Source organism: Acipenser ruthenus, chromosome 16 (genome assembly GCF_902713425.1).
Source record: "Acipenser ruthenus chromosome 16, fAciRut3.2 maternal haplotype, whole genome shotgun sequence".
Taxonomy (NCBI): Eukaryota; Metazoa; Chordata; class Actinopteri; order Acipenseriformes; family Acipenseridae; genus Acipenser; species Acipenser ruthenus.
Window position 1 is genome coordinate 22,350,431 of NC_081204.1, and position 18,571 is coordinate 22,369,001.

Genomic DNA, 18,571 nt, shown 5'->3' on the forward strand with positions numbered 1-18,571 from the left:
TATAATATAATACAGAATATGTGTCAGAGATTCAATCTGTGAAACCCGCTGTGTTAGACTCAATCAGTGATGTCACTCCACCATGTTCCTACAGGTGTAATGCAATGACATCACAATGCCTCGCTTGCTACGAGTGGAATGATATGACATCATCACAATGCAGTGACACAGGATTGCTTGCTCTGATACATTTACACAATACTGACACCTGACTGGCTGAGCAACTGAAGGCTATATCTTGGAAACCTATTGCCTGCTTTCTGATAAAACTATAAATGGGCTTTCTGGAAGGCTATTCTAGATGATGTGAATGTAGGCCATTGTGGTCCACTTTTTTACGGCAGTGACACCTGTAAGGTCTTATTGGTATTCTCAGTGAGGGATACCTATGTTACTGACAGTTTTTACAGCTAAGTCCAGTAAGTCCTGCTGGGTATAGGTTTTACATATCAAGCACATTAGCAACAAAGAATATTTTAAAAGAAACAGAATGAAACGGATATTGAAATAATACCAGTTTTATTGGCAGTCAGACAAATAGACTATTAAAGTACTCTAGTGGTTCTTGTTGGGCCCCATGTACTCTGGGTTCCTGGGGGCCCCCCTGGTAGAAGGGGGCCCGCTGGGAGAGGTGCAGTTGCAGTTGGTGCAGTGATGGTGGTGTGGCAGTGCCCGGTGGTGGTGCAACGATCCAGACATGGAGAATGCAGAGGCAGCCGCCATCATGGGCATGGAGAACCAGGGGTTGCTAAAGGGCAGCCAGCTGGCTAGGTGGGCCTGCATGGTGGCCAAGTCGGGGTACATGGACGAGAAGCCCGGGAAGCCCATCATTGGCCCAAACCCAGGAGCCGGCACCTGGGGCATGAAGTGGTAGACAGATGCAGCTGCAGTGGTGGTGCTGCTGCTCGCCTCCATGGCATGGCTAGTGGAGCGGGGAGGCGGGCCGTGATGGGGGGGGAGAAGCTGGGGCAAGTTGTTTGCCTTCCCCCCATGATCCCCTGCCCTTCCTGGGGTGGCCAGTGGAGACAGGCTGCTGGAGGCAGTTCTGTTGGCCCCCTTGGCTCCCACGCTTGTTGAAGGTGCCTCTGTTATATTGGGGGCTGTTTCAGTGGCAGAGGGGGGGTGGGGACTTTGCTGCCCCTCCGAAGTGATCTGGTCCATAGAAGTTCCTGCTCTCAGCTGGCCAGCCCCACTGTACTCTGGGTCTTGAGAGCCGCTGATGGGAAGAGCACTTTTAATTCCAACCCGTCGCTTCATTCTCATCACAAGGTTGGGACAGCCTCTTCGGAAATTGGGATTGTAGTAAAACTGAAACTGAAACACATTTTAACATTATTTAAATATCCAATATTTTTTAATGACATATATAATAACAAGTTTGACTATTGGCATGACTTAAATGTAGCTCACCATCATTTGTAAATGTATTTCTGTATATAAAAAAGATGCTTTGATTTATATTAGAATAATGTTTCCATGCATATACTATTTTTGGTTACATCTGAATTTTTTTTTTTTTTTAATTCGTGTTTTATTTACCTTGGTTAATACTGCCGCTTCCTTTTCCTCAGCCAGGAAGTCACTCAATGAAGCGGACCTTTGGTAATCCTGGCGGATTTTGCTGAATCCATAAAGGTTGAGCTGCCGAATGAAACTTTTCATGCAGTCGGTCTCGAAAATCCTGAGGGGGCCTTTCCTTTCCAAAACGTCCTTCTTAAAGAACTCCTCGTCGATCACCACGCAGTTCCCTTCATGGTCCCACTTAATAGACTTGAACTGCTCGCTTTCCACGATTTTCCAGAGTTTCCGTGGGAAAGTAAGGGAGAGAAACTCGCCGTCCACTATCAGTCCGCCGTGGCACAATGCAAGACGCGGCTTCTTCAGAACCGTCTCTTCTGTCAACACCTGTAACGCGTTTTCCTCCAGCATCGACCTCAGCTCGGAGTCCCCCCCGGCTGCCGTTTGATCGCAGATTGAAGACACCGAATGGAAAATCGACTTTGCTACTGTTTTGGTGTTGGAATCGGTAGGTTCAAACTGATGAGAAGAGGTGCTAGGCACAGCCGATGCTGAACTTTGGTCAGCAACCTCCATGTCTTCTTTTTCTATTTTCACTGTTGGCTCAGTCGCTGCCATATTATTAGTAAAACGATACTTCTTCTAACTAATTTTAAGAGCAACTGGCATCTTAAAAGTCAGAAAGCAGCTAAGTGTTAAATGACAGTGTTCCAAGACGTCACAATGGGAAGACTGCAGCATAGTGCAAACTATCACAATGGTAAATGGCATCATCACAAATTAACATTATAATAATCTTAAAGTAAAAAGGTAAAACATATATTAAGTCAAATACATACAGTTACCGCACTTACTATAATGTGCCACGTTAAAATATCATGAGTTTCTCAGTAACAGACTGCTGGCATTTTAAATATTTTTTCCACATTTCTTTCGAGAGCGATTTACTTCGAAACATTGCTTGCAGGACTAAAAGCTTAGAGGTGTCTATTTTGAAGAAAGTGTGTTTTTAAATACAATCTTCAAGGGCCAAAAAAGTTGCAGCCTTCTGCTATATAAACCATACCCCGACCCTCCTGTCCAGTGACGTTTGAATCACCCGGTATAAACTGTGGACCAAAAAGAAAAATGAAAAAACGGCAATATGTAGTACACACTTTATGAAAATGAATATCTCAATAGATTTCCAGTGCAATTTTTGCATAGCAACATAAACTCTGAACACACTACAACAACCCCCCCCCCCCCCCCCCCCCCACCAAAAAAAAAAAAAAAATTAAGCTATTTAATATGTTAGTGAAAGCCGTTTAAAAGTTTACATCGATATATAAGCTTACTGTGTTTTTCTCGGTGCTTACAATGCTTACCTATACTCTAACTACTTTATTTGCCTTTGCTATGCTTTTACTATGAGGAACTTCATCTTATATGTAGAAAGTGAATTATATGAGTTTAGTTTACAGGACATGCTTACCCATTTCAATACAAGTGAATGTGTACAGGGCACGTTATTTTGGTACTTCTGTGTGTGTGTGTTTTTTTTTTCTGGAGGCTGAAATGACTTGGAAGATAAACTTCTCATCTAAATGTGGTCTCTGTGGTCTGTGGTCTGGAAAACGTGTATTTTATATACATATTCAGCTCATACCATTAAAATGTATCACTACAGAAACGGTTATACATTGTATAGTGCTAAGACCCTTCCAAATGTTGATTTGTATTTTTTTTACTCATTATTTAATTTTCTTTAAATTGAACAACATTAGACAATGTATAAATAAATGCATAGTACACACATTTGTAAGGGGTATTAAAACTTTCTAGGAGACATACATCCAGACAGGCACTTTGGTTAAATATCCTAAGGGATAAAATAATAAATACATCCCTATTTTGCAAAGCATGAGGTATGACATCATAATATATGTGGAGCAGTTAGTACAGTGATTACATCTGATGTCACAGCATTCTAGAGTTTGGAACCCTCCAACACATCCACGGAATACCACTCTCATCTGCCCATCCTAAGAAATACTACTAGTACTCATCTCAAACTGTAATATATCAACAGAAGGGACATTTAGAAGCATTTTGGTTTTGAAAATGCCGTTGCCTAAAACGAAAATGCCATTGCCTAAAAAAAGGATCCACCAGAGAACAAGCTAACTCTTTGTCAGTTGTAATGACCACCTCTTCATCTCAATATAACACAATAGATTTATTGAATAAATCAATGAAACTAAGCGTCAAGAACAGACCTTCTTCAGACCAGGAAAGCAACACCGTTCCAGGGTCCATGCTGGAAGACAGCACTGTACCAGAACTGACCAAATCTCTCATCCCAAAGAGACCCAGACTCCAGGACTGTGATCTCCTGTCACTCACCTTCCCGCAGACTGTGGAAAATCACAGGGAGTGCAAGCTACAAGTCCATCACCTGGAACCATGAAGGAAACCTGGTGATGATCGACGAGAGCTTGTTCAAGAAGGAGATCCGGGGAGCAAGCGGTCCTTTCAGGGTGTTTGAGACGGACAGCATGAAAAGATTAATTCGTCTGCTCAGTCTGCACGGCTTCACCAAAATCCAACAAGGCTTTCACAAGACTGCCACAGGGAAGGAAGAGCCCCCACAGGTATCTGAACATACAGCACAGCCATGTTTCCAATCTGTGTAATTACTATTTAATAACTCCTGTTTCTTGAAAGAAAACACCTTCTACTCTAATGAAACTGAAACCACTTGAGACCGTCCTTTGAGACCCCAAAGCCTTCTGTTCATTGGATTGCATTCCCCTTTGAACTATTGATACGTGAGACCCAAATAAATCAAAGCTCACCTGTTTTGAAACGCTAATAACCAGTGTATTCCGGGTCACAAGAGGTTATAATACATAGTTACTTGGTTCTATTTTTTTTATTAACAGTTGTTTTTCTTTAAAAAAAAAAGGAGTTAATAAATTCTGGAGCAAATACTCTGAAATGTATTCTTTCAGATTGAGTCATAATCCAAATGATATCATTAAATTATTGCTTGAAGGAGATAAAATAAAAGTGTCAGAAATCACCCCATAACAACACATCTCAGCACTCTTTTGATGTAACTTTCTTTTAAAAAGCCTTGCTTTCTACAAAGATTAAGTTTATCACACCATTGCATTTGTCTCTCATATATTTCTGTCTTTAAAAATATGCAAACAACCAGACAGGCCTTGTTTAATGGTTTAAGAAGCAGCCATATTTAGAAATGCCACCTTATAGATCAATTAAATATACTGATATCCAAATGTTTTTATATTTATTTATAGTTATGCGTTATGTAGGTGGAATGCTATCGAAGTCACTTCACTCCCTGCTGAAAGTACAGTGCTGTCTTACTGATTATACATACATAGAATTAACACCTTGAATCACAAATGATCAATGCATTTGTCCTGAGAACTTACTTGACAATTCCATCTCATAAGGGATTTAAAGGATATGTGCTTAAAAGATTAAAAAGGAAAAAAAAACCATCAAGAAATGAAATATTTATAATAATGTCTTCACCGAACACCATACAATTCTTTTTTCATTGTTTTCTTTCAGTTTTACTACAACGCTAACTTCCAAAGAGATCATCCCCATCTGCTGGGGAATGTGAAGAGAAGAGTCGGGATTAAAGGCGTGTTTCCCTACAGCGCCACTCACAATAAACAAGCTTATACTGCTCGAAGCCTCCAGCAGGAGGCACCTTCTACAGGAGACACGTTTTCACAAGATCAAGGCTCACAGGCTGGGGCTGACGACAATGCAGACACCAGCAATGTAGCACAAGGAGACACAGCAAGGCCCCAAGGAAACACTGCTGGGGATCCGGAAATGACTGGAAACGTTCTGACCCATTTCTTCTCTGCGTGCACCAGTAACCATGCCTCCGAGCCTGGCTCTGCATCCACTTCCGTTTCTGCCTCTGCATATAATTTTGCGCCCCCCGTTCAACCTCCAGGGGTGACGATGTGCTGCCCAGGTTTGCCATACCGCGATTGCTGGCTGCCCTTTTGCAACCCCTGGTTCTCCATGCCTATGATGGCAGCTGCCTCTGCATTCTCCATGTCTGGATCGTTGCACCATCACCGGGCACTGCCACACCACCATCACTGCACCAACTGCAACTGCCCCTCTCCCAGCGGGCCCCCTTCTACTAGGGGGGCCCCCAGGAACCCAGAGTACATGGGGCCCAACAAGAGCCACTGGAGTATTGTAATACCATAGAATATTATTTGAATAGTCAGGACTTCAATAAAAACTACTATTATTCCATAAACGCCAGTTTCACTCTTTTTTGTATTGCTTTTTATTAGTATTTTTTTGAATAAACGTGCACAACGTTTACATCATCTATACAAGCAGTTTGTAATTTACCTGTACAGAAATATGAAAACATCTTTAACCATCCAAGGCTAGATAAAGTGAGCAATTCATTCATTATCTGAATGTCTTACTGTGAAATAGCTTGACAGGAGATCACAAAGACTCTGACATATTTTGGTCATGCCTGTTAGCCATTTAGAGATGGCAATTTCTTGTTGGTTTGTAAAGGCTACTTCGAGCAACTAAGAGACCAGACAGACAATACACGTGACAAGTTAAATACCTTGTATGAAGCTGTTGCTTTTTAAGATGTATCTGTTATTATTTAATTTAGTGTGGTTCTTTAAACAAGCACAGCAGATCATTCATTTATTAGCTGCAAGTCCGCAAAACATTTTCAAAGCAGATCTTTTTGAAATCCATTGATTTTAGTTTCTGGAGCTTATTACAAGTTTTTGGGAAAAATATAAAATAATAATAATAATGACTCCCCCGCCCCAAGAACATTATACAGTTTCATCATACCACTTATAAAATTAATATGCCATTCATTTTAAACTATGATGCATCTCCGATCCATATACAGGTAAAAACAGTCAAAATCACAGACTACTCTTGGTTAGTGGTGGAGTCAGTATTGCACATTTACACAAGAACCCCTCACAGGGCTGCTTATATAAGTGTCACCATTTCTAGTATCCTGAATACATTGAACACCACTGTACTTTGCACATGACAGAGACTGGAGTCCTGCATTCTGGAATCCGCAGCCACCCTCAAGACAACATCATTGGGGGGCTCCCGAGTGGCGCATCCAGTAAAGGCGCTCCTCGCAGGATGTGCCCTATAGCCTGGAGATCGCTGGTTCGAATCCAGGCTATGTCACAGCTGACCGTGACCGAGAGTTCCTAGGGGGCGGCGCACAATTGGCTGAGCGCTGCCTGGGTAGGGAGGGCTTAGGTCGGCAGGGGAATCCACGGCTCACCGCGCATCAGCGACCCCTGTGGCCGATAGGGCGCCTGTGGCTCTGCAGCGGAGCCGCCAGATCTTTGTTGTCCTCCGGCACTATAGGTCTGGTGGCATTGCTGTGGATCTGCAGTGCGAAAAATGACGGCTTGGAAGGAGCACGTTTCGGAGGACGCGTGTTTCAGCCTCCGTTTCCTGAGTCGGCTGGGGGGTTGCGAGCGGTGAGCCGGGGATACAGATAATAATTGGGCATGCTAAATTGGGGTGAAAACCGGGGTAAAAATAATTGGCGACGACTAATTAAAAAAAAAAAAAAAAAAAAAAAAAAAAAAGCATCGGCACTGTGGCTTCAGATGGCAGGCGATCTTCTGTTTAATACGCATGGGTAAGCACTATTTAAAATCAACAGTATTCTTTTCATTTACAATGCACATGACAGTTTAAACAGACGTTCTTGAAAACGATGGGGGCTGCTGAGCGCTGTCGCGAGTTTCTAAGGCACTCCCTGGATGGATGAAAGGCGCTCCATCAGTGCCCATTCCAGGAGACAGCGCTTGTCTTAAGGCAGGAGTCACACTGAGCAGGGCGATGGGATCAGGCGCTCTGGGATCTCGATTGTCCACACGTCCTTGCGCCCCCTGGAGTACAGCGGCTCCCTCAGCCACCTGGGATTGGAGACCAGAGTCAGGTACTTCTCCTCCAGGCCGTTCAGCAGGGCTTTGGTTTCCAGGTCCCTCATCTCTTCAGCGGACAGCTCTTCAGGACACTGCCAGGTCTCACCAATGTCAACCAGGCCTGTAGACAACAGCAAAAGGACTGTTAACGGACAGTTAGAAAAATCTACAACGTAGTTGAACTGCATTAGTGGAGTTTAACAAGTCAATGCAGCTCCCTTTCAACTGCAGTCCATTCACTCTGCTGTTTGCTGCAAACATTATACTGTACTGCACTCTCCTTCATCAAGGCTCTACCTGCAATAACACCTCTGCCGAACCTCTCTCCTTGATCCACCAGTTGCTGGACTTGTTCGGTTGTCATCGCAAGTCTGTCTGTGAGCATTTCTCTCCACACCGCGTCTTCCCAGTCCTGCTGTGCGATGTGAATCGCCAGAGTGCAGTTCCTATGTTCAGACAGCAGGGGTCTCCAGCGTGTCTCGATTGTTTTTATACCATTCAGAAGTAACCCTGCATAAGGCTGTCTGAATGATAAGCAGCCTACCTGCATTGTACCGTACAGCGCTCAGCTCGCTTTTATACTGTATTGGTTTTCACTCGTGCATTTTTATATTTTTTTTGGTGGTTAAACGCGCCTTTCTGTAAAGAAAAGAGAAAACAACGTTACCAAATCAATCACTACATCCGACTGTAATGCAACGCCATTACAAAATACCATTGCATTGTCACTACAAATAATAATAATAATAAAAATAATAATCACATAATTCTTTGTTTATTTGGGTATATTTAATACTGCGATATTACGGTCAGATCAAAATATTTGATAAGGCCAGTCTTTTAGTACTAAAAAAAATTAAAAACTACGTGTTGTACCTTACATTGGAGTTTACAGAAAGCTTCTCTGCATCCACAGGAACCAGCAGTTCAAACAAAGGTATATGGAATATCTTTTTTGGTTCGGAACGCTCTGATCTGCCTACAAATGCTATTTGGCTACAGAATGCCACGTGATACTCGGAGAAACAAAGATTCCACTAGTTTGCAAGAGTCGTATGTTCAAATATAAAAATCCTATTTTTTCATGTTACGCCCTCTGGTGTGCTCTGTGGAGTATTACTTTTAAATAAAATGATGGCAATAACAAATGCTGTGTTGTTGTCAAGGGGAGCAAAAAAAAATGGATTGACACATGCAATGGCCTGGCTCCCTTAAGTAAACTGCAAAAGTAAAAGCTTAAAACTATAAGAAACTAGGTTAAATACGATAGACAAACTTTCTGGATAGTGCTGCCTTAAGCCCCATTCGCACTGGCACTCCTACCCGGGTCCCAACCCAGTTTCTGGCTACCCAGGTATCAATTCTGTGTAGCGTGAAACCACATACCTGGGTAGCAGCGAGGTTCTGACCCCGGGTTGAGAATGCAAAAAAATACAGCAGCAGCTCTAGATTAATTATGAATGTCTGTACAGTTGCAGTATTCAAGACATGCACAAAATTATTTAACAGAATGGCGAAGTAACTTCCCATAATGGACTTGTGTCTTAGTCAGGTTTTTTTTCAAGCTCCAACAATTTCCTATTTTTTGTAGCAAAAGAAATAGCGGCGCGTTTGTGGAAATCACAGTACAAGCCAGTGATATGACAGCGGTTCTGGGAAGATTGAATAAACCAGTGTGCCTCAAGACACTCTCGCCATGACAAGTCACATCTGATGATTAAGTTTGATGACGAGTTATCAGGTTACAAAACAGTACTGTATCAGTTGTGAACGAATCGCTAGCTGTCCCAAAAAAGATGTTCTTTTAAGCGAAGTTCCTGTTCTTTTAGCCGGTGCATTTACAATGGGAAAAATCAGTTTCACCACAAGGGTGTTCCCTTAGGCGAAGTGTTCCTATACACAGAGACTTCTGTACCTCATGTTAATTTAGGTAAGGTAGTCCAAGACTAGTGCTAATGGTCTGTGAAACCAGCAGTGTGAAACTAAATCAAGTAGACTTCTTCAGTGTACTACAAAACAGTAAAATGAAACAGCTTTTATTAAGCATGTACATTGCACAAGCCGAGAGGCATGAAGGACAAACATTATGGATCACGTTGTCATTTCTGCTGTTACATTAGACTGTATTTATGTAGGAAAGTGGCGTTGACAAGTTGAGATTGCCGGTAATGAATAGGAAATGTCTCCAAGGTTACCTTTGTTGTAGCTTTCGAAAGGTTTTGTACTGAGAATATCCTTTCACATGGGCATATTTTTTGGGCATGTTTGTGCAGTAGTTTCCTGTTATTGAAATTAGAATCACTGAACTTAGAAATGACCATGGAAGATGCATGTGCTTGTCTATGTATTATTAAGTACAGTACTGTGTTTTTTTTGGTTGTGCTTTGCAATCTACATTAAAAGACACAAGTTTAACCATCAGTATTACAACACGTTTTATTTTTTTAGAACACAGATATATACTAACAGATAGTACATAATAAACTAATTTCCAAAATGGAAAATGACTAAATAAATTGGTCCACTAAACATCAGCAGTGGTACTCGCTCATTGCAATCCTCTCAGACCTGCTGAGAGAGCTCCTTCTGTACACCAATCACAAAATGTTAAATACATAAAGCTTTAAAAAAAAAAAAAAAAAAACATATTTTGACCTACACAGAAACACCTCTCTCTATCTATATCTATCACACACACACACACACACACACACACACACACACAATTAGGGCAAATAATGACCAAATGTTCATATTCTGATCACAAATTTGATTAAGAAGAGTATTTTTTTTCCCGCACTGCCATCCTGCTAACACTGTTTTTCTGAAGTACAAAAATAATATTTTTTTGGTCGCCACTACTTTTACATAATATAGAATTGTTTTACAATATAAATTCTCCCGATTCTAAAGGTTTAGTATCAATTAACGTTGCTGGTCCACAAAAGCATCGCACTAGTAGTACCTGCTAGTAATTACATTTTAGCGCTGGCCCCTTTAAAGACACACACCCTCAATTGTTTTTAATTCGTGACTGCAAAATTCTACCGATACTCTAATCTGTTAAGAAAAAAATTGAAATTGTTAATAAATACATAATTACATATTAAACAGGGTAGATGGTAGCCAGGTATTAAGTTTTTAGCCTCTATGTGTTATGGGAATTGATTCTGTGTAGGTTCTTACTCACAAGCCTATATGCAGAAGCAGAAGACTGTACAGCTGTTTGGCGAGTTGATGAAAGACAGAAAAAAACATAGCAAAATAAAACCATTGTATAAATAACTGTTAAATAAAAGGCAAAATGCATAATAAAGAAAAGTGCCTTTTCTATTAAAAAATGAACAGGGTATTAAAATAAAACATTGTAGTTTTGTACATGCACTCTGCTTCTAATCTCCCCACCAGATTGTTCTCAATTGTATGATCTGTTCAAAAGCAACATGCCTGACAAAAATAAAACTACTGCAGTCTGAAAAGCTCTTAAATATCACAGCAACAAGTCCATTCAAAGCACACACTAAGGGTTATATGGTTATGCCAAGAGACCTTTTTACAGCAACAGAGAAACACACGCAGCATGGACTATTCTTCAACCTAGACCTCATATGTTTTTAATTACAGATTCATTACACCATCTGAAATTAGTAAAACAAGATATGCCTGACTAATGGCTGCTTCAGTCAGAAGTTAGTAAAACAAAGCCTCTGCCGAGTCCTACCTTTTCTCTTATTTTATAATCATGCATATTGTTCTCCGTCCAATTTCAATACTACACAATCCACAATGTTTAGAGTCCCAGCTCCACCAAACCAAATGATATGTGCACTAATTCTACTATGCATTGTATTGAGATCGCAATTACAAACTCACAAGTTTCACTTTAGATGGATTATGTATGGTGCATCCCTTGTCTATTCATTTTAATCATTTTTTGTGGGTTCAGTGTGTTATGAAACTGTACAGGGATTCATGTAATGCATTTCTTGTTCAAATTTAAAGTGCCTGACTGAAACTCTAGATTTATCACACAAACAAGACAGTAATTGCTGCCCAAAAACCTTTGAATTCAGTTTCTTTTAACTAAAATTAGTCAGTTTCCAAAATGATATGATGTTTAATAATTTGGGCTTACAGTATACGTCCCACTGTTCATATTCGAGTTACAGGCAATTTGAAAGATTGGGGTCTGTTATTCTGTAGTTATTCATTTATAGGCAGGGATCTTCAAAAGACCACAGGCTAGACTGTCACAAAGGTTTAACATATATTCTACCAGTAACTCAACTCCTCCTGGTTTTGTTTAACAAATTAGGATTTTCTGTAAACCCTGTAAAACAGGTAACTTTCTCAGCAATTGGATTACAGAGAATCTAAGAATTGATTTTTTAAAACGAAAGGCCCCATCATGAGGAGGACACACATGCAAAACTGCACTGGATTTTCAAGGTACTAAAGTTGAGTAGTTTTAGTAAAGACCACAGGAAAAATATGTTTGGTTTTAAACAGTTACAGGTAGAAACTAAAGGAATGACATTTGAATCTTACATCAAACTGCTTCACTTACTGACAGTCTTTCATTAAGTCTTCCCACAGTTCTATTGGTTTCAAATCAACCTTTCCTTCCCAAACACCAATTTCACTTTTGGGTATGGTTTTAATCCTGGACCACAAAGCTAATACCCTTATACTTGTCACACAAAAACAAGTAAAGAAAAAGGCTTTCGTTATCTATTACGCATTGGATGAGTACCTGACAGAACAAAATAAATGTAAAAATATAAAAAAATAAAAATAAAAAAAAAATCCACAATCCCTCCTTTGAAGATAACAAAGTGTCTTTGTTTAGCCAACAGCTCCCAAGTTCTAGTGAAGAGCAATTCCAAAAACACAGAAAACCTCTTTGATTACAGTTCCAAGCGCAGGTAACGCTCACTTCATTTCTCTGATCGTCTGACTGAAGCAGCCGTTAGTCGGGCATGTCAATGCAAAGCTTGGCAGGTGGTACAAAGTATTTGCCTGGACTCTGGGTGATGACCACTCCAGTCTTTTTGCGGAACATGGGTGCGATTTTGGGGGCCTCTGGTGTAGGAGTGTCCTCAGACTCCTCAGTGTCTTCGTGATGAAGGTCGTAGGAGATGTTTCCATACTCCCGGAGGAAAGGGAAGAGTTCCAGGAGGAACTGGCAGAAGTCCTTGCGGATACCGAACCACCCTGAGGACAAGGTCATTGGAAGTTTATTATTAAAACAGGAGCGGTTAAGTTATGCCCCCATTAGAACCTAGCAGTGGCAAATACATTTACAATGATGCATTCTACAGGGGTTGTTATTCCATACCTTGACAAATATTTTTAATATGAAAGTTAATAATAAACAACGATTTGATAAACTGAAAATGTCCCTTTTACATGGATCATTACACTGTGTTTGTCTGCCTGTAATATCTGTCCTCTACAGTGTACTTCTGAACCATTTTTCAAACAAGTGTAAAAGTATATTTGAATATACTTAAACGAGTACAGCAGTACACACTGCAGGCTAGCCAAACGCCAAGGAATGGACGATCTCAATTTAGACATTTCACACTTCACTACGATGAGGAGGGAGAGGAGGTTCTGGTTAGTTTGGGTTGGGTTATTAAAGCTGTATCATTTATAAAAAATACTCTTGAGGATATTAAAGCCACTGGGCTTCTTTCCCACGATACTTACAGTGATTTCCCCCCTTCTGACCAAACGTTGTTGCCATCAGAGTTATAAGAGACAGCCACAAAGGAATAAAAACTGGGACATACGGGAACTTGTTGTGGCCATCCAATTTATGAACCAATAGAATCTACAATAAAAAAGAAAGTTACTGATACAAAACAACTCAAATCATCAGTTTTTTTTCAAGTTTGCCTTGGGTTTCATTACTATTTTTTAAAGGGACTATACCTCGAATGTTAGCAATGGCACAACAATGGTCATCCAGCTTATTGCCATGGTTATATGAGTTCTTCTCTGCTCGGCAATCACATCCATTGAGCGCAGGAACAGTACAGACCAAACAATGTAATACAGAACAACCAGGCAAAGGAATGACATCAGAATCCAGAGAGGGACGCAGACAACCTAGAAATTGATAGAGAGACAATATAGTTACTTGCAGACAGGGCTCTTAATGGAAGAAAACATAGAATTACATGTCTGAAGAGCAAGACAGTTCGGAGGAACATCTTCATTCAAATCAATTCAAACCAAATGCAGCCACAAAACAAACAGTCTGAAGTCAACCAAACATCTGAACAGAAATTAACAAAGAAGGCTTACTTACTCAAAAACGTAATAACCAGAAAACTACTAATCCTTGTAATATTTGCAATCAACAGTTTCAGAGTATCTCTTACCAGCCAGGGCCAGTTGATGATCTTGTCCAATCGCAGGGCAATAAATATGAACTGAAGGATATTTACAGAGCACAGGATTTCCAGCTGAAGAAAGAAAAACAGTCAGGGTGTAGTTAAACTGCTTCAGCACAGTCCAAACCCCTTAACCATTCATGCTAAGAGACTAAACGACAGTGTACTGTAAACTATGTAATACAAGAGTTGTACAGTTTGTCCTTCATGTTCTAAATTCAAAGAGTTTAGTTGAGTTTTGAAAATCGCTTGTCTGCATATTACATCAAGCCACTGTCCTACTTTACATTCTATAGGCCTATATTTGTTTTACTCTTCTTTGTATTGTTTGGTTAAAAACTAAAAAAGAAAGATTCTCAGGGACAGACTCTGATACTATCAACAACAGGGTGACATTATTGGTAGGGGGTGAATACTTGTGCAAACCACTGTATATGAACCAAATAGGAAGAAAATACATACAGTTTAATCTAACATCAGAAATCAAAAACGTTTCATGACCTCAATACTGTACTAACCTCCAGGGAGCGGTCGTGTCTGAACCCCCAGACGCAGGCAGCCACAGACACTGGCGATACGAAGAACAGGGGCATGAAGACCAGGAGCCAAAAATGGTTTCCTCGCTCAATCCTGTCACACACCAGGACTTCAAACATGAGAAGCAGCAGGTGAATCCCTACTGCGATCAGCATGGCCTTAAACTCCACACACGTTTCACCTTCAGCCCTGGGAGAAGACAGAAGAAAAGAAATCAAAGATAAATAAAAAAGTAATGATCTAAAACAATTGTGAAAAAGTCTTGTGCAGAGTTGGAAACTCACCTAGTCCTCGGTTTTAAAAAAAATAGGTATTTATTGAGTTCTCAAATTACCAGGATTGTCACTGTAAATTGGGGGTGAAGTGCTACCTGTTGGGTGCTATGTCATCAAATGACAATGACATGATTTTTCAACCAATAAAATCAAGTGCTATTGATTCTCCCATAATCATTTCCAGGATCTTTTTCAAGAAGAAGGGTGTAGTTGTAAGTCATCTGGGATATGCTTCGCTAAACGTAATGAAAGATATGAATCGGGATTGCTGCTTAAATAGGATAATTGATGTCCCAATTGTTTAATTAGGATGTCACTTTGTTTAATTGGGATACAGTATTTTCAAATGATGAATGGAGATCGCTTTTCAGAGCAAGACATGTAGGAGTCTCCTGTAGTTTCTCAGGCTACTGTTGCAAAGAGTTGTCGTGTCAACATCACAGGTGCAATTCATTTTGTTTAAAACAAAATTGACTTATTTTAAATTATGTATTTAACATTTAATCATAATGGGATTTCTTTTTCTTTTCATTAAGAATCAAAAAAGTGTGACTAAGGTCGTCTCAACTGCCTCTCGTTTAATTGGGACAGCCGCTTATTCTGGATATTTTTACTTCTCCCGAGGCGTCCCGATAAAGCAGCAGACTATTAGGAAATTAACACAAATGTTTTCGTGGCTTCAATCATTTCTTTGGCTGTACTGCCACCCTGAAACCCAGGACATATGTAGGTGTAAAACTACACAAAACTAACCAGCTGACAGAACAAATCTAAGAATCTGAATGACAAACAAATAAATAAATCATGTCCTATTAAAATAGAAAAACTAAATACAGTAGTTTTCCAGAACTGGGTTTGATGGCTTTGAAGCACCTGTATGACCTCTAGTTACAGTAGCATCTCCTTACCTGTACTGAGGGTTGCGAGCCCACACACCAGTACCCACCGAGGCTCCAATAACCACCATCAGCTTCCACAGCCAGATGGGGGCAAAGACTGCCCAGTAACTCCAATGGATAATGCCATCCAAGCGCAGTGAGAGGAGGACTGAGAACAGGAGCAGGGAGGCATAGATGAGAAATTTACTGAAACAAAACACACCCATTCAATACAATTAATATACATGAAATAATAAAAACACCATAAATACATCAAGGATGGGAGTAAGGATTTACAAATTCACAGTCCAGAGAATTTAACACACTGTTTCCCTAACATCTGTCATTTAAAAATATGTTGCTCTCATATAATCTAAAGAATTGATCAATAGTCCAAACCTAGCTATCAGAATAAAATGCATGCTGATAGCAGCTGTAGAATTCAAACTTCAATATAGTAATTGTATTATAAGTCTTTAAAAACATTTACAGCTGTTCGTATTTTTATTCAAAGGGTATTACTGATTTATCCTTAACTTTAAATCAAAGAAAGGACAGCCAAAGCATTTTTGTTGTGGTACAGATAATAAATAAATGACTAAGCTAAATAGCGTCCGTTCTGTACTTTAGGGGGTGATAAACCAATAGAGTAAAAAACACCGCCAGCACAGTGCGGGTCAATTCCTGTTTTTCAATTACAATTCCCATTCCCTTTAATCAATTCCAACACATACTGATCACATTTGCAATTAGTCACTATAAGACAATCCAATAGGCTTCAAGATAATAGCAATTGAACAATCATAATTATGTCTCTAAAATATAAATTCCATTCCTTTCGAAAGAATTGGAATTGGAAATTGATTTTGAAAAGGAATGGAAATAGAATTAAAAAAAACAAACAGGAATTTACCTCCAACATGACCTTCAATATGAACAGGTCAGTCAGTCTTTGAATTCTCAAAACAACACAGAAAGGTTGTTTTATCGGTCTATGATGGCACCCGCAGGATAACATTGCAGGGTCTGTGTACTGTGGCACTGCGCTTGTTCGTGCAATTCCCTGCAACGGATCACGAAGCAAAAACAGTAAATACACCAGTTCATTCTGTGATCCGAATCAAATGTTTATAAATAGTCTAAATAAGTAAAGTTAACTGTACTTGCCTGTGACATTCATAACAAAACAACGACATTAAAACATATTACAACTATATCTAATTTAATTTAATACACCATATCTGTAAACTGTTTCGTATTAGTAAATAATTTCACTTATAATTTATTTATAATATTTGCATACTGATGCTAGATAGCAAGTGGAAGATTGTAATATGAAAATATGCTTAACCCACGCTCAACAACACGGATTCGCTACCCACATTCCTAACACATTCTTTGGGATCCACTTCAATTTTAGTCCGAGGCTTACGGCACACAGCCCCACATCGCTCTGTCTAACTAAGCTTTCACGCAAAACATGTTAAAAACACACACAGAGACAATTCTTTAACAAATACGCAAAATATATGACATACATAAATAAAATGCCCGTGACACTTAAATTAAGTAACCTGCTTAGCTGAACTGACGAATACATACTGGGCCTTCAATACTACAGACGAAACCAGACAATAAATCGTTTTTAATTTGATTCACCTTGGGTTGAAGTCCTGGAATAGCCCCCTCAGATTCATGATTGAATAATATTTCTATCTCATATTTTATAAATACAGTTATTACATTACAAACGTCTGAAAGCACTTCCTTTCCGCTATAGTCGCCAGTACCACAGATCCCCAACAGTTCACCTCCTACTGGCCGCCTACCCCGTTGTGCTCTCTGCTCAATCTTCTCTGTCGGAAACACTCCTCAGCACACGATTCTATGGCTCGTCGGGACGCAGTTCTCAACGCATCCAATGAGGTGGGGGAATGGTTTACAGACGGAACAGCAAACGAATTTTAATGTAAACACAAGTAAAAACAAACACTTATGCATCTGCCATAAGCACCCAAATCAACCCCGTGCTGTAAATTAAAGTAGGTGAGCATGCGCTGGCAAGAGTTTTAAATTGGAACACAATTTAGGGGGTTGTTTTTTAGGGGGAGGTCAGAAATTTGGGGGAGGGGGGTTCATGTAAATGTTGATGGGCTTCGGGGGGGATGGGGTCGGGCCATTCAACTATTGAAAGACCAAAAAATTATGAAAATGATTAGCAAATTATTCTGAAAACACTCATTTTTTAAAATTGTACTTATTATTATTATTATTATTATTATTATTATTATTATTATTATTATTATTATTATTCAAGAAACATTAGCATTGGATTCATTTGTTGTGTTCTATGGGCAATGCCTGTGCAGTTGATGGAAACTGATGGCAATCGATCAAACAAGTGACAATAAGGCAAAACAGCAAATTGGCCAGTGTTGAAATCCCAGTGTTAATCGTTAGTGTTGCTTTTGGATGTTACATTTTCATTTTGACACCACCCGGTGTTGTTTCATATCCTAAACAAGGTATATTTCACAATGTAAAATTAAGTACACTAATCCAGAGTAATAATATATTGTACGGACACGGCTGGACTGACTCACCGTTGCCACCTGTTCGCAGATTGTGTTGTTATTGTTGTTATAAATGTTGTGATTATTTTAAGTGCCCCTATTAGTTATTTTGTCATACCCTGTAACTGTTGAAACCGTCCTGTGTTGTTTTATGTAATATGTCAATGTCACTTTGAGAGGCGGGTTGGGGGAAAGGACGCTCTTCTGAATGTGGTCGCGTGTGGTCGTGGTGCTGATTTGGATGTTGGTTACCTAACTAAACAACGTAGTACCTGTGAGCCTTGGTGTGTGTCTGCAATTATTCCCCTGCTCGCTACAACATTTAGTTTTGTGACAATGAAACAGTATTTGTCAAGTTACGAAGTTATTAATTTATGCTAGCTAGTGTGCATAGTTTAT

General features: G+C 39.8%; 3 protein-coding genes across 6 annotated transcripts; all 3 read right to left on the bottom strand.

The window, feature by feature from the left end:
* Positions 1 to 555: 555 nt before the first annotated feature.
* Positions 556 to 2,136, bottom strand: LOC117412490 (heat shock transcription factor, Y-linked-like). The gene is made up of 2 exons (XM_034020941.3): positions 1,540 to 2,136; positions 556 to 1,314 (listed from the first exon to the last, which is right to left on the bottom strand). The coding sequence occupies exons 1-2, from the start codon at positions 2,134 to 2,136 to the stop codon at positions 556 to 558; spliced, it is 1,356 nt and encodes a 451-aa protein (XP_033876832.3).
* A 3,697-nt stretch (positions 2,137 to 5,833) lies between these two features.
* On the bottom strand, positions 5,834 to 8,526 carry LOC117412660 (protein EOLA1-like). Of its 2 annotated transcripts, none has more exons than XM_034021195.3 (3): positions 8,390 to 8,526; positions 7,806 to 8,147; positions 5,834 to 7,629 (listed from the first exon to the last, which is right to left on the bottom strand). In XM_034021195.3, the coding sequence occupies exons 2-3, from the start codon at positions 8,056 to 8,058 to the stop codon at positions 7,406 to 7,408; spliced, it is 477 nt and encodes a 158-aa protein (XP_033877086.1). In that variant the 5' UTR covers positions 8,059 to 8,147; positions 8,390 to 8,526; the 3' UTR covers positions 5,834 to 7,405. The 2 variants fall into 2 exon arrangements, with proteins under 2 accessions (XP_033877086.1, XP_033877084.1); XM_034021193.3 differs by having other exon boundaries at positions 8,385 to 8,526.
* A 1,400-nt stretch (positions 8,527 to 9,926) lies between these two features.
* On the bottom strand, positions 9,927 to 17,649 carry LOC117411847 (transmembrane protein 185A). 3 transcript variants are annotated; one of them, XM_058989061.1, is made up of 8 exons: positions 17,259 to 17,648; positions 16,513 to 16,662; positions 15,630 to 15,806; positions 14,428 to 14,635; positions 13,898 to 13,981; positions 13,446 to 13,622; positions 13,221 to 13,344; positions 9,927 to 12,722 (listed from the first exon to the last, which is right to left on the bottom strand). In XM_058989061.1, exons 3-8 carry the CDS (start codon positions 15,686 to 15,688, stop codon positions 12,478 to 12,480), a joined length of 897 nt encoding a protein of 298 aa, XP_058845044.1. In that variant the 5' UTR covers positions 15,689 to 15,806; positions 16,513 to 16,662; positions 17,259 to 17,648; the 3' UTR covers positions 9,927 to 12,477. The 3 variants fall into 3 exon arrangements, with proteins under 3 accessions (XP_058845044.1, XP_058845045.1, XP_033875534.1); XM_058989062.1 differs by lacking the exon at positions 16,513 to 16,662 and having other exon boundaries at positions 17,429 to 17,649; XM_034019643.3 differs by lacking the exon at positions 16,513 to 16,662.
* Positions 17,650 to 18,571: the final 922 nt, after the last annotated feature.

What these genes read in the sequence shown, in the direction of transcription:
- LOC117412490 (XM_034020941.3), bottom strand. Translation starts at nt 2,136, where the DNA reads ATGGCAGCGACTGAGCCAACAGTGAAAATAGAAAAAGAAGACATGGAG. An exon ending in AAGCGGCAGTATTAACCAAG is followed by an intron (nt 1,315 to 1,539) that starts GTAAATAAAACA and finishes AATGTGTTTCAG; the next exon opens with TTTCAGTTTTACTACAATCC.
- LOC117412660 (XM_034021195.3), bottom strand. Translation starts at nt 8,058, where the DNA reads ATGCAGGTAGGCTGCTTATCATTCAGACAGCCTTATGCAGGGTTACTT. An exon ending in CGGCAGAGGTGTTATTGCAG is followed by an intron (nt 7,630 to 7,805) that starts GTAGAGCCTTGA and finishes TGTTGTCTACAG; the next exon opens with GCCTGGTTGACATTGGTGAG.
- LOC117411847 (XM_034019643.3), bottom strand. Translation starts at nt 17,296, where the DNA reads ATGAATCTGAGGGGGCTATTCCAGGACTTCAACCCAAG. An exon ending in GCTCGCAACCCTCAGTACAG is followed by an intron (nt 14,636 to 15,629) that starts GTAAGGAGATGC and finishes GTCTTCTCCCAG; the next exon opens with GGCTGAAGGTGAAACGTGTG. An exon ending in TCAGAAGGGGGGAAATCACT is followed by an intron (nt 12,723 to 13,220) that starts GTAAGTATCGTG and finishes CCTTGTCCTCAG; the next exon opens with GGTGGTTCGGTATCCGCAAG.